The sequence below is a fragment of the Acomys minous genome, assembly GCF_964271855.1.
Source record: "Acomys minous genome assembly, chromosome: 9".
NCBI lineage: Eukaryota > Metazoa > Chordata > Mammalia > Rodentia > Muridae > Acomys > Acomys minous.
The window spans coordinates 40,735,833-40,748,619 of NC_140490.1; the positions used below are offsets into that span (position 1 = coordinate 40,735,833).

Here is a 12,787-nt window from a genome sequence, read left to right on the forward strand (position 1 = left end):
CTGAGCCCCCTAGCTCTGCCTACACCCCCACTCACACAGGCCTTCAGCTGCAACTGATAGAAGGCGCTCTTGTTGTTATAGCTGAGACTGCCGTTCAACACGATGGAGCCGTTGTCCAGGATGCTGAAGAGAGTCTTGCTGTTGTCTGTGCTGGGGATGACCTGTGACAGGGAACACTTGGGTGAGGCCCGAGTGACACCACTGCCCTTCACTCTTCACGAACCCTACTCTGAGAGACATAGGGTCAAATCCTGGCTCTACCATTGGCCAGAAACGCAAATGTTTCCGAGCCATGTAATCTCTCCGAGCCTTGGCTTCTCCCCTTGGCTGGTATAAATGCCTCTGTGAGTTGAAAGTAAGTTTTTAGTTCATGTTCCAAAAGTGGTGGGGTCACTAGCAAAGTTGCCTTCACAACACACATACACATGTCTCAACTGTCTGGATGAACTTGGGTAAGGGCCCTCTCTGGAGCCTTGATCGCTCCTAGGAGCTGTGAGTTTGCAGGAGGCCTTGACAGTGCTGGTGAAAGGCCTGAGATCCAGAAACTGGGCAAAGAGACTTCTGGGGCGGGGGGACCACAAAAGGGGGAAGTGGAGAAGGGGTGATCAGAGAAAGGCTGAGCAAAGAGGACGACAGTTGTCTGTGGGGATGCTGCCCCCTGGTGGACATAAGGCCAGCTCCCACCTGGGGTCTCAGGAGCTCTCATACTCACATCATCTATGAAGTACTGCACTACACCGCCTGTCCCGGTGTCCTTGTCCTCAGCCAGCACAGAGAACACCACAGAGCCGACCGGCAGGGTCTGTAAGAAGGGATTTTCCATCTGTGTGTCCTTCCCACCCCAACCCTGGGCTGGGCCTTCAGAGGAGGCATCAGATGGTCACGATGGGGCAGGCAGCAGGACCCCCTTCCCACAGTGAGCATGCTCTGGAAAACTTCGCAAACACAGCTTCATACCCCAGAGCTGGTTTGTACAGTCTCTCAAGACTATAAGAGCATTCTAGAAGCCAGCCTGGCTGTGCCACGCCTCTGCTCAGATACTCCTGAAGGATCCTTATAGCCCACAGCCTGAGTAGGACTTCCTCACTCTTGGCTTCTGAGACTCCTCATTCTTCCCAGAACGTGGTCCAAACAGTCAGTCTGATGCCTGTTTCCCGCCCCCACCCCTTTAGATTTATTTTATTTTATTATGTGTACAGGGCTTTGCCTGCATGTACACTTGCAGGCCAGAAGAGGGCATCAGATCACATTATAGATGGATGTGAGCCACCTTGTGGTTGCTGAGAATTGAACTCATGACCTCTGGAAGAGCAGACAGTGGTGCTCTTAACTGCTGAGCCATCTCTCCAGCCTGATGCCTGTCTCTACCTTTCTTCACGCTCTCCCTTTCAGCCTCTGAGGCCAGTCTCATTGCTGCCTGAGGACCTCTGCACATGCTACTCCCCCAACCTGGACCATCCCTTCCCTTGGTGATTTCCTGGCAGGCTCCTTGCTATTCAGGTCTCTTTTCTGATGTCACTCCTTCAGAGAAGCCAGAAACAGCCCCTTTCGTGGGTGTTTTCTTCCATTCTTCCCTATCTTGTCATCTTTATAGAGTGTCAAATCTCTGAACCATGCCTCACAGTTGGTTTTTCTGGTTACCATCTGAGGTCTAGACCATGAGACCTGCAGCATCACACCCAGGGAGTCTTGCTCATCAGGTCGTGTGAGGACCTAGGACTGTGCCTAGAACATGGGTGCTGGGTGGGGCCTGTCAGGTGGACCTTATACCTGACCCCACACAACCACATGGTCTTGGGGGACTTAGGGACAATGCCCAATTTGTTACTCAAACACAGCACTGGGGGAACCTCCTCCTACTCAGTTACAGGAGTTAGAGTGGAGGCTCCCTCAGACTGAGGAAAGGGCCAGGGCACAGATCAGCCACTCCAGACCTCTGAACTGTCTCTGGGATGAACACATGGCCCAAAGTGAGTGGACGCAAGCCAGGTCTGTGCATGCTGAAACCACAGAGAAATGGCTAGTCTTTCTGCTTGAAGCTGCAGAGGGGTGAGATGCTAGCTCAGAGTCATGGCTGCTGGGCTCCACACCTCAGGACGGAGGCAGTAAGTGAAGCAGAGATGACAGGCATGGGTGACAATCTGATCACTATGTCTAAATCAGCATTCCTCCAACTTTTCAGAAACACGAGAAAACCAAGTTCCTCAGCTTACTTTTTCTACCACAACTGAAAGAATCCTAATCTGAGGTGGTTGCTTGTAAAAAATAAATAAATAAATAAATAAATAAATAAAATAAAAAGTGGCCCTATGGTTCATGGCTTTGCACCTCCCAAGGACTTCCTGATCCCACGTTGCTGAGTGATGCTTTCAGGTGCCCTCCCCAGGCCCTGTCCCACAAAGGCTGGGGATACCTCGCTGATGGTGGTGGTGAATTCCGTGTTCAGGAAAACAGGTGCGTTGTCATTTCTGTCCTGCACAATCACGCGCAGGTCCTTCTGCACCTGCAGATGAGAAAGCCCAGGTAAGGACAGAAAAGGTGATTTAAGATGCCAGAAGAGTTCTGGGGACTCTACTTTTCCTCTAGCTGTAGTCCCCTTCCCCCTTCCTTCTCCCTCCTTCATGAATATGCATACATCTGCACGTGTGTGTGTGTGTGTGTGTGTGTGTGTGTGTGTGTGTGTGTTCTAGATTAGCTAAATGTGAAATTACAGGAATTCATTTTTTAAAACCTAAAATGTGCTTGCTTCATAACAGAAGCATACCATTTAGCTTCTCCGTGTCCCCCCCCACACACACACACAGCATAAACTATGAACAGCCTGAGTGCCCATTAGAGGGGATCAGCTAAAGTATCCTAAGGTGTTCCCATGTGGGAAACAGACATTACAAAGATGAACAGGGGTCTCTGTCTTGTGCACGTGATGTTCTATGCAACCTTGTGATTGCCAGCAATAAGTCCTTTGCGAGTTTTTGTTTGTTTGTTTGTGGGTTTTGTTTTTTGTTGTTGTTGTTTTTCAAGACAGGGTTTCTCTGTATAGCCTTGGCTGTCCTGGACTCACTTTGTAGACCAGGCTGGCCTTGAACTCACAGGGATCCACCTGTCTCTGCCTCCCAAGTGCTGGGACTAAAGGCGTGCACCATGATGCCCAGCTTCCTGTCTTTATTTAAACAGAGCCTCACCCACCCTAGGCTAGCCTAACATACTATGTGGCCAAAGATGGACTTGTACTATGGATCCTCCTACTTTCACCTCCCAAACACTGAGATTACAGACATGGGCCATCATGACTTGAAGGACAAGAGGAAGAAGGGGAAGGGGCTGGGGGTGCCGCTCAGTGAAAGAAAGAAAGAAACATAGGGGCAGGTATAGAGATCTGGAAAGAGCATCATGCTAGTCATCGCATAGACATAGTGACTTTGAGACAATTGGCACGGGCAAGAGAGACAGCTCAGCAGTTAAGCACACTCTGCTGCTCCTCTAGAGGGCCAGGGATCAGTGTGCCATGCACACAGTGGCTAATGACTGGCGGCGACTCCAGTCCCAGAGGGGCCGACACCCCCTCTTCTGCCCTCTGCAGGAATCAGGCATGCACATGATATATACAAGTATGCATATGTGCAGCAAAGCATTCACACACATAAGATAAAAATGAATCATTTTGCCAGGTGTGGTGGTGGCACACCTGTAATTCCAGCACTCGGGGAGGCAAGAGGCAGGCAGGTCAATGTGAGTTCAAGGCCAGTCTGGTCTACAAAGGGAGTCCAGGACAGCCAAGCCTACACAGAGAAACCTCATCTCAGAAAGCCAAAGATAGATAGATAGATAGATAAATAAATAAATAAATAAAATCATTTTAAAATCAGTATTTATGTTAATATAAACCAACACTGTAATTTTATAAACAAAATACGTATATAGTCAATAAATATCAAACTCTTGGTCATATTGTATGACATGGTGAGCATCTAATTTTGGAAACAATCAACACTCAAGTATTATCAACTGGGGTATCCTCTGCTTGCCTAAAATGACACATGATTAGGAGTGGACACTTGGCACCCTGCTTGTCCCACTCCTGGTCACTCTCCCCTCCCTTCTTTCAACTCACTGGCTGGTAGTGACCGTCACTCACGGAGATGCTGATCTGGAAGTGACTGAGTGTCTGTAGCAGCGGAGAGAAGGAGGTCCTGTTCAGTGTGAGATCCCAGCCAGGCTCCCAGGACTCCAGCTCCAAGGGACACCCCTGCCTGTTCCCTCTCTCCAGGCTTTCCCTACCCCACCACTCTTTACCTCATAGTCCAAAGATCTGTTCAGCTTCACCTCCCCAGTGTTTGTGGTGACAGAGAAGAAGTAGGCATTGGGGCCACTAATCCCATAGGTCAGCTGGTCATTATCACGGTCTGTAGCCACTATCCAGAAGGCCACAGCACCTGCAGATGAACAGGGATGACCCAGCTGCCCACAGGGCAAAGATGCAGATGTGACTTGAAATCTGGGATTCTGATCCTTCAACTATCACCCAGCCTCCTTTCCTGCCTCTGGGCTTTAGTGAGACTAGAAAAGGCTGCACAGAGGCAGGCATGGTGGCGCACACCTTTAATCCCAGCACTCAGGAGACAGAGGCAGGCGGATCGCTGTGAGTTCAAAGCCAGCCTGGTCTACAACCCGAGTCCAGGACAGCCAAGGCTACACAGAGAAACCCTGTCTCGGAAAAAAAAAAAAAGATGCTAAGATGCATGAAGACATATTTCTCACGCCTAAGGAAACATGGGAGATAAAACCAGTAAGTGGTAATCTTGTCTGAGGTGCTGTGTCCTCAAGCTGAGGTCCTCTGTCCCCTCCTCCACAGCCTTGCAATCAACCAGGTCGCAAGTGGGTTAGCAAAAAGATTCAACATCCAGAGACACTGGTTTCCTGAGATGCTGAAATCGATCAATACAAGGGACCCTCGTGGAAAGTGATGGAGCATTTTGTGCAGAGCCCAAGCCTGTCTTCCCTGGCCTCAAATCCCCTCTAGATGGCTGTAAGACAGAACATGATGGAAATAGTTGGTTTATGAAGTGAGGACAAGAACAAACGTTATCACAAATCCCCAAACCCTCCCCCTTGGAGGCTGAATGTGAGATGTGAAACTGCCAATGCAGAGGGCTGACCTCACATGTGGTCATCCAGGGGCTGCTCCTCAGACATGGGTGGGAGGAGCCTGAGCCTATGTGACAACCTTCACATAAACACTCACCTCTGCCCCAGCACAGGGACCATTACTCACCCACTGGTAAGTCCTCTTCCAGAGTCACTACGGACATATTGTTCCCGAATACTGGTGGTACGTTGGCTGTCACTGTGGGGACACACAGCAAAGAAAAGCTGTATACAGTGCATCCCCACACCAGCGGGTCCTTCGGATGCCCATCCTAACCCTTACAGCCAGCCTTCAGGCCAGTCACCCAAGATTCCTCTATAGTCCTCTCAGGGCCATTCAATCTTGGCATTAGCTAGTGAGGACTGGGTCCCACGGGGTTCCACTGGGGGGGTCCCCAGTTTAATACCACTCTTGTAGGGGAGAGAGGCACTCACCAGAGACCATGAAGGCAGGAAGTATTGCACAGAGGAGCCACAGCCAAGCCATCTTGAAGGTACCTAAGAGAAGAGGTGTGAGGCACAGCCCTCCCTCCTGGCAAAGCCCACTTGCCTAGGTCTGACCCCACACTATCAATGGCCTTCACTCTGTAGCTCTGCCAGGGCCTCTGCCACCCTTTGTCCATCTTCCACAGGGAAGTCTGGGGGGTAGGAAAGATACTTGAACCTACCCTTAACCTCAGCACCTAATGAGTGCTGAGTGCTGTTCAAAGTACCCTGGGTGTGTGATTACCTTGTTTCTGTAAGTGCAGGGCAGCTGTTAAGCACTGGGCTGAGTCAGCAGCATGCTTGAGGCCACATAGAAAACAGTGGGACAAGATGTGCTTTGAAAGCAGGTCTTTTGACTCCAGACTTCACGTCCTTTCCCGCCACTCTACCTCCCCTGTCTCACACACAAATATGGCACCAGTCAGAATCAAGGGTTGGGGGGAGAGAGCGAGGCAGGGGAGGGGACCTTCACGGCCGTGAAGCATGTCGCTGATGTCCTCTATCACACACTCAGGGACTCACCCCTTCATCTCTCTGCTCTAGAACTGTCACATCCAATTTGTTCCTCCACCATTCCACTCCACTGTGCCACACTGGCCATCTTCCCCTCTCTGTTCAATGTTGTCAGTCTCTTCAGAGATTCCCTCCAGCTCAAACCCACTCCCCGCTTTCCAGCAATCTCATCATGACCCTTCGTCCCTTGCTTAAAGCCCTGTGATGTCTCCTGGTTGTCAGAGGACAAATGCAAAACAGAGCTTGCTGAGACCCCCAGTGACCTCCCCAGCCTCACTGCTAACATCCCCACGCCGTTCTTCCCAGCAACGTCTGTATTGCTCCCGCGTGCCACTCTGCCCTCTGCATACAAAGCGCCTGCCTTCCCAGCCACTCTCCTGCTGATCTCCTGGGCCACCTTCGGTGCACACACCTCAGTGCTTTCCAAAAGGATCTGAGTCCTCCTCCTGTCCTAACTGAAGTGAGCAAATGATACCACTAATCCCAAGCTACCTAAGGCTAGCACAGGACACCTAGAGACTCAGCAGGGCTGTCTGTGCACCTGAGAGCCTGTGTGCAAACTCTCTGTCCCTGGCTCCCCTGCGGGGAGTGGCACACTGGCCTCTACACTGCAGTGCCAGCTCCCAGTAAGCATAGAATAAAGATTACTGATTACTACTATGGAAAGAAACTCATGTCTTGGTCCTTCGCAACTGGGTCTCTCTACTCCTGGTCCTTCACTTCCCTGAATTCTGCCATGGCTGGCTGGCTCCCTTGCACTCGATGTCCCCTCAACAGTCAAGTCTGGCTCCTACCTCTTTGTTGTCCACCTTCTCTGAAGGCCCAGCATAAGCCTTCTGCTTTGATTGAGATTGATTTGGACACCATAGGCTCAGATATTTGCATGCTTAGTTACTAGGGAATGAAACTATTTGAAAGGATTACAAGGATTAGGAGGTGTGGCCTTGTTGGAGTGGGTGTGGCCTTGTTGGGGTAGGTGTGGCCTTGTTGACAAAGTGGGCTTTGAGGTTTCAAAAGCCCAAGCCAGGGTCAGTGTCTTTTTCTGCTGACTGAGGGTCAGGATGTAGAATTCTCAGCTCCTTCTCCAGCACCATGTCTCCCTGCGTGCCACCATGCTCCCCACCATGATGATAATGGACTAAAACCTCTGAAATGGAAAGCAAGCCCCAAGTACATGCCTTTTATAGGATTTTTCCAGGGTAGTGGTGTCCTTTCACAACAACGAAACACTGACTGACGGAGACACTCAGTTTTCTACAACCTGATAGAAGACACTGAAGTGTCAGGAGCTGGGGGTGGGGGTGTTCATTTTAAATGCCTGCTGCCATGTCCTGGGTGCCTGCTACACGGTGAGGGCCCGGACTTACTCTTCCAACAAGTACTGGCCACAGTCTACCATATGCCAGACCTATTTCCAGCCCTGGCAGTACACAGTGAGCAGACAAACAGGGGCTAGCCTTGGCCTCCAATCAGAAACATAAAGAAGAGAAATTATTTTAGGTGGTATGACAGAAGTAGTTTGTTTGTTTGTTTGTTTGTTTCTTTCTTTCTTTCTTTCTTTTTTTTTTTTTTGACATTTCCTTCCGTAAGAAATAGAGATGACATTGGCTTCCCTATCACCCTGGCTAGCTTGGAACTTGGCCTGCAGAACAAGCTGGCTACGAATCTGCAGCAATCCTCTTGCCTCTGCATCCTGAGTCATTGTGGCTTTTTTTTTTTTTAAAGACAGGGTTTCTCTGTGTAGGCTTGACTGTCCTGGACTCACTTTGTAGACCAGGCTGGCCTTGAACTCACATCGATTCACTTGCCTCTGTCTCCCACCATGCCCAGTTGTGGCTTTTTTGTTTGTTTGTTTGTTTTTGCTTTTTTGTTTTTTGTTTTTTTTTTTTTGAGACGGGGTTCTCTGTGTAGCTTTGGCTGTCCTGGACTAACTTTGTAGACTGGCCTCGAACTCACAGAGATCTGCTTGCCTCTGCCTCGCAAGTGCAAGGATTAAAGGAGTGCGCCTTCCATTGTGGCTTTTTATTTCCTGTATTTTATGATGCTCTGATGTGCTTTGGGTGTGGCTGGCTGGAGAACTAGTGGAGCTATTTACAGAGATAGCAAACAAGACCTCCAGACACACCTTCCCTGTACAAACCAAACAACGCAGAGCCAGAGTGCAGCCACCCTTCCAAGTCTCACTCGCACACCAAATCCAGGGTCACGTACTTTATAGCTGGGTGATCACGTCTGCAGCCAGAGCACCCAGAGATTAGCCACATACGCAGTCCTCACTGGTTACGCTCTGGCTTCTTTCCCACCTTTCTCCCATTGAAAGCACAAGAAAGCCCCCTGTCGTGATCTCCCTCCTTCCCTCTGCTCTCTGGCCCACCTGGACTTTCTCACGTGGCAGGCTCCTCCCTCTTGAAACAGAGAGTGGTCCATGTTTGCTCTCAACACTTTTAGTGTCTGTGTCATCACTCAGTCATCTCTTTACTGAGCCATTCACATCCCATACTGCCTAGTTTTATGTCAACTTGACACAGGCTAAAGTCATCAGAGAGGAGAGAACCTCAATTGAGAAAATGCCTCCATAAGATTGCGCTGTAGCACATTTCCTTAATTAGTGATTGACAGGGGAGGGCCCAGCCCATTGTGGGTGGGGCTATCCCTGAGCTGGTGGCCCTGGGTTCTATTAAGAAAACTCAGAGGAAGGACAGCAGGTTACCGGGAGACTTGATACCCTATGAGCATATACAGGGGGAGGTAATCCCCCTCAGGAACAGTCATAGGGGAGGGGAATAAGGGGAAAATGGGAGGGAGGGAAGAATGGGAGGATACAAGGGATGGGATAACCATTGAGATGTAACAAGAATAAATTAATAAAGGAGAAAAATTAAAAAAAAAAAAAAGAAAAGAAAACAGGCTGAGCAGGCCATGGGCAGCAAGCTGGTAAGTAGCACCCCTGAGGGCCCTCCTGCCCTGTTTGAGTTCCTGTCCTGACTTCCTTCAATGATGAGCAGTGATGTGGAAGTGTGAGCCCAGCTTGATTTTGGTCATGATGTTTTACCACAGCAACAGCAGTAACTCTGACTAGGACACATCCCGTGAGAACAGCGATGACATCAGACAAGAGCGATCATCAGAAAGTGGCACCAGAGATGCCTTCTGCCAAGGCTACAAGACTGGTGGATTCCCCTTCATGTCTTTTGAGCCAGGAACACAGGGCTGTGTTGGAAGAAAGCCTGAGCTGCCTTTGAATGGGCCGTCACAGAGTGGACAAGGCTCTGTGGGACAGGGAGGGACTGACCACTCAGGGCTCCTGTTTGATAGTCAATACTCAGTGGTCAGAGGCATGAGGAAACCACACTGAAGCGAAGCATGTGCCTGGGGATGTGTGCCACACATCCTGCCCAGACTCGGGCTTTTCAGACAGGATGATGGTGGTTGGGGTTTTGTTATTTTGTTCTTTGTTTTGATAGGCTCTGTCTCTAGCTCTGGATGACTTGGAATCCTCTATTTGGGTTCCTCGAACTCAGATCTACAGGTCTTTGCCCCACAAGTGCTAAGAGTGAAAGTTGGTTTTTTCTGTTTTGTTTGGTTTGGTTTTGGTGTATGTTTTGTTTGGTTTTGGGTTTTGTTGCTGTTGTTGTTGACACAGGGCCTCTCTATGTAGCTCTGACAGTCCTGGAACTCTCTATGTAGTCCAGGCCTTGCCGCCCTGCTGGCGTGTGTGTGTGTGTGTGTGTGTGTGTGTGTGTGTGTGTGTGTGTGTGTGTCTGTGTGTGTCTGTGTGTCTGTGTCTGTGTGTGTGTGTCTCTGTGTGTGTCTGTGTCTGTGTGTGTGTGTGTGTGTGTGTGTGTCTGTGTGTCTGTGTCTGTGTGTGTGTGTGTGTGTGTGTGTGTGTCTGTGTGTGTGTGTCTGTGTGTGTGTGTGTGTGTCTGTGTGTGTGTGTGTGTGTGTGTGTGTGTGTGTGTGTGTCTGTGTTTAATGCAAACTCAAACTCCCAAGCTTGCGTGATCCTCCAGCCTCGGCCTTCCAGTGCTGAGGTCAGAGGCGTGGGTCATAACATGTGGTCTTACTGCTATTGCTCTTTGCGGTGATAAGTCTTGCAGCCATGGCTAACCAGAACAGAAAGGGGAGCTCTCCAAACAGGTGGATATCTAGGGGAGAGGGGAGGCCTGTGTGGGGAGCAGAAGAGCCTCCTGCTTCCTGGGGTGGTCCTGCATTGGCTGCCACTCTTCTGCCACCCGCTGGGAACCCCAATGGAATGGCAGTAGGAGTACCGGAAGCTAGTGAGCTGCTGGCACGGTGTCACCTTATCAAGCTGGTAACACGTGAAAACAGAGCAGAGGTAGCAGCAGAGTCCGCTGCAGGAAGAAGACTTAAGCCCCAGCAAAGCTGAAAGTTCTAGAATTCCCTGAAAGCAGAGGCATGGGATGGTTTGAAAAAAGAGAAACTTGGGGCTGGAGAGATGGCTCAGAGGTTAAGAGCACTGACTGCTCTTCCAGAGGTCCTGAGTTCAACCACATGATGGCTCACAACCATCTGATGCTCTCTTCTGGCCTGCAGGTGTACATGCAGACAGACCACTGTATACATAACAATAAATAAATAAATCTTTTTTAAAAAAAAGAAAGAAAAGAAAAAATAGAGATCAGACACAGCTGGACTTGGGGACCCTACAGAGGAAAGGGATCTGTAGTAAAGTGGGGTGACAAGAAAGATGACAAAATGCCATCTCCAGCAACAACAAGAAACTGACAGCTGAGAATGTCGCGGTGGAGAGCATGCGTCAGCTGAGTGGCACAGTGCTGGGTGAGCCTGGGTTTTATGTACAATATAGCAAACAAAATAATAGTGTAAAAACTTTAAATGACCTTCTTAAAGGGGAAAACAAAACAAAAACTAGATTCTGAAATGTTTGGGGGAGGGTCTCCATAGGGTCACCCTGTAATGTGGCCTCCAGGTGACAAGTGCCACCTATAAGCCAAGATCGCCAGCCAGACTTAGCTAGATTTAGCCATGGTCGCAGTAGTAGGGAAGTGGGAGAGCACTGCAGAGCACCTTTCTCCCCAGACTCCGCAGCCACAGGCAGAGCTGCAAACTCAAGCTGCCAAGAGTGCAGAGAGACCAACTCTGAAGAAACGCAAAACACAAGAGGCCCAGAAATTTATAATAACGGACACCCCCAGAGCAGCACAAGTGGCTCTATGAATACCAATATCCAAGAACAGAAACGTCTCAAAATGTGGAGGTTGCTACCGGCGTTTAGTGCCTAGAGGTTAGAGACGGCCATGCAGGCCTGCTCCCACGGATAGTCAGCAGTGCTGGGGCCATGAGGCCCCGCGGCTACCAAGCTGTGAGAGAGATGTGCTCATGTACCAACAACCTTGGCCCTAAAATGGATTTCAAACAGCCCTGTGTGACAAGAGCAGCGGCCCTTAACAAAAGAAAAATTGCAGAGCCAGGAGTGGTGGCGCACACCTTTAATCCCAGCACTCAGGAGGCAGAGGCAGGCGGATCGCTGTGAGTTCGAGGCCAGCCTGGTCTACAAAGCAAGTCCAGGACAGCCAAGGCTACACAGAGAGACCTTGTCTCGAAAAAAAAAAAAAAAATGCAGGCGCTTCATCATTTAGTACAAGAACAACTGGAGGCTAAGCATATAGAAGAGTCTACTAGCCCTCAAAATTCCCCTGTGTTTATGGTAAAGAAGTCAGGCAGCTGGAGGATGATAGCAGATTTGAGAGCAGTAAATAAGATAACCCAACCAATGGGTCATTTACAACCTGGAATTCCTTTATCTTCCCTGTTACCTAAGTCTTGGCCTATAATAGTAATAGATCTAATTAGCCAGGTTATAAGTGAGGTATTCTCGGTTAATAAGATATTTTATTATTTAAATTAATTATTTAAAATAACAAAATATATTTGTTAGGAAAACTGAGCTTACAGAGGTGCCTGTTCAGTCCATCACTAAATCCTAGCTGAAGCCCCCCACACTATGAGCAGAGTTGAGCATCTCTTGCTATACGTAATCTACATTCCTATAGAACCATGAACATTAATAATAATAGGTTGTTGGGGCTGGAGAGATGGATCAGTGGTTAAGGGCACTGACTGCTCTTTCAGGGGACCTGGGTTCAAATCCCAGCACCCACACGGCAGCTCACAACTGTCTGCAACTCCAAGATATGACACTCTCACACAGACATACAAGCAGGCAAAACACCACTGAACATATAATAAAGGAAAATAAAATGTTTAAATAATAATAGATTTTCAATTAGGCCACTGTGCTCTGGAATATTTTATTATGCAGCAGTGAGCGGACAGAACACTATTTCTGCAAAACACTGAAAACAAATGATTTCCAACCTAGAATTCTGTCTATACTCACTACAACTATTGGTCACACAGTCTTAGACGGACCGAGCCCAAATTTTTACCTCTCACGAATCTTTCCTTGGGAAGCCACCATAGGAGTAAGGCCAAGACAGGAAAGAGAAGTGGAGAGGTAGCTGATCATCAGGGGACTCTGATGACTAGGGGCTCCCGCATCCTGTGGGAGGCTTGCATCTCTGGTGACACTAAGCAGAAAACCAAGCAAACGAAACCAATGAAAGCGTGAGCGGAGATCCGCCCTGGTGGGTGACTCGCC

The 12,787-nt window shown here is 49.2% G+C and overlaps 1 protein-coding gene and 1 pseudogene across 3 annotated transcripts in view; one reads left to right on the top strand and one right to left on the bottom strand.

The window, feature by feature from the left end:
* Positions 1-12,787, top strand: part of LOC311605065 (small ribosomal subunit protein uS2-like) — a 986,626-nt pseudogene that overhangs the window by 731,827 nt on the left and 242,012 nt on the right. The gene's annotated exons all lie outside the window — the stretch shown is intronic.
* CDHR2 (cadherin related family member 2) overlaps positions 1-12,787 on the bottom strand; it is a 42,689-nt gene that overhangs the window by 19,464 nt on the left and 10,438 nt on the right. Inside the window, exons 1-8 of one of the 2 annotated variants that reach the window (XM_084795746.1) lie at positions 5,876-6,022; positions 5,581-5,643; positions 5,273-5,344; positions 4,294-4,433; positions 4,112-4,165; positions 2,414-2,503; positions 713-802; positions 36-161 (exon numbers count right to left, since the gene is read on the bottom strand). In XM_084795746.1, coding sequence (XP_084651872.1) covers positions 36-161; positions 713-802; positions 2,414-2,503; positions 4,112-4,165; positions 4,294-4,433; positions 5,273-5,344; positions 5,581-5,632 — 624 coding nt within the window. In that variant the 5' untranslated portion in view covers positions 5,633-5,643; positions 5,876-6,022. Of the gene's footprint in view, positions 1-35; positions 162-712; positions 803-2,413; positions 2,504-4,111; positions 4,166-4,293; positions 4,434-5,272; positions 5,345-5,580; positions 5,644-5,875; positions 6,023-12,787 lie in introns of those variants that run through there. The other variant, XM_084795745.1, reaches the window with a different exon arrangement.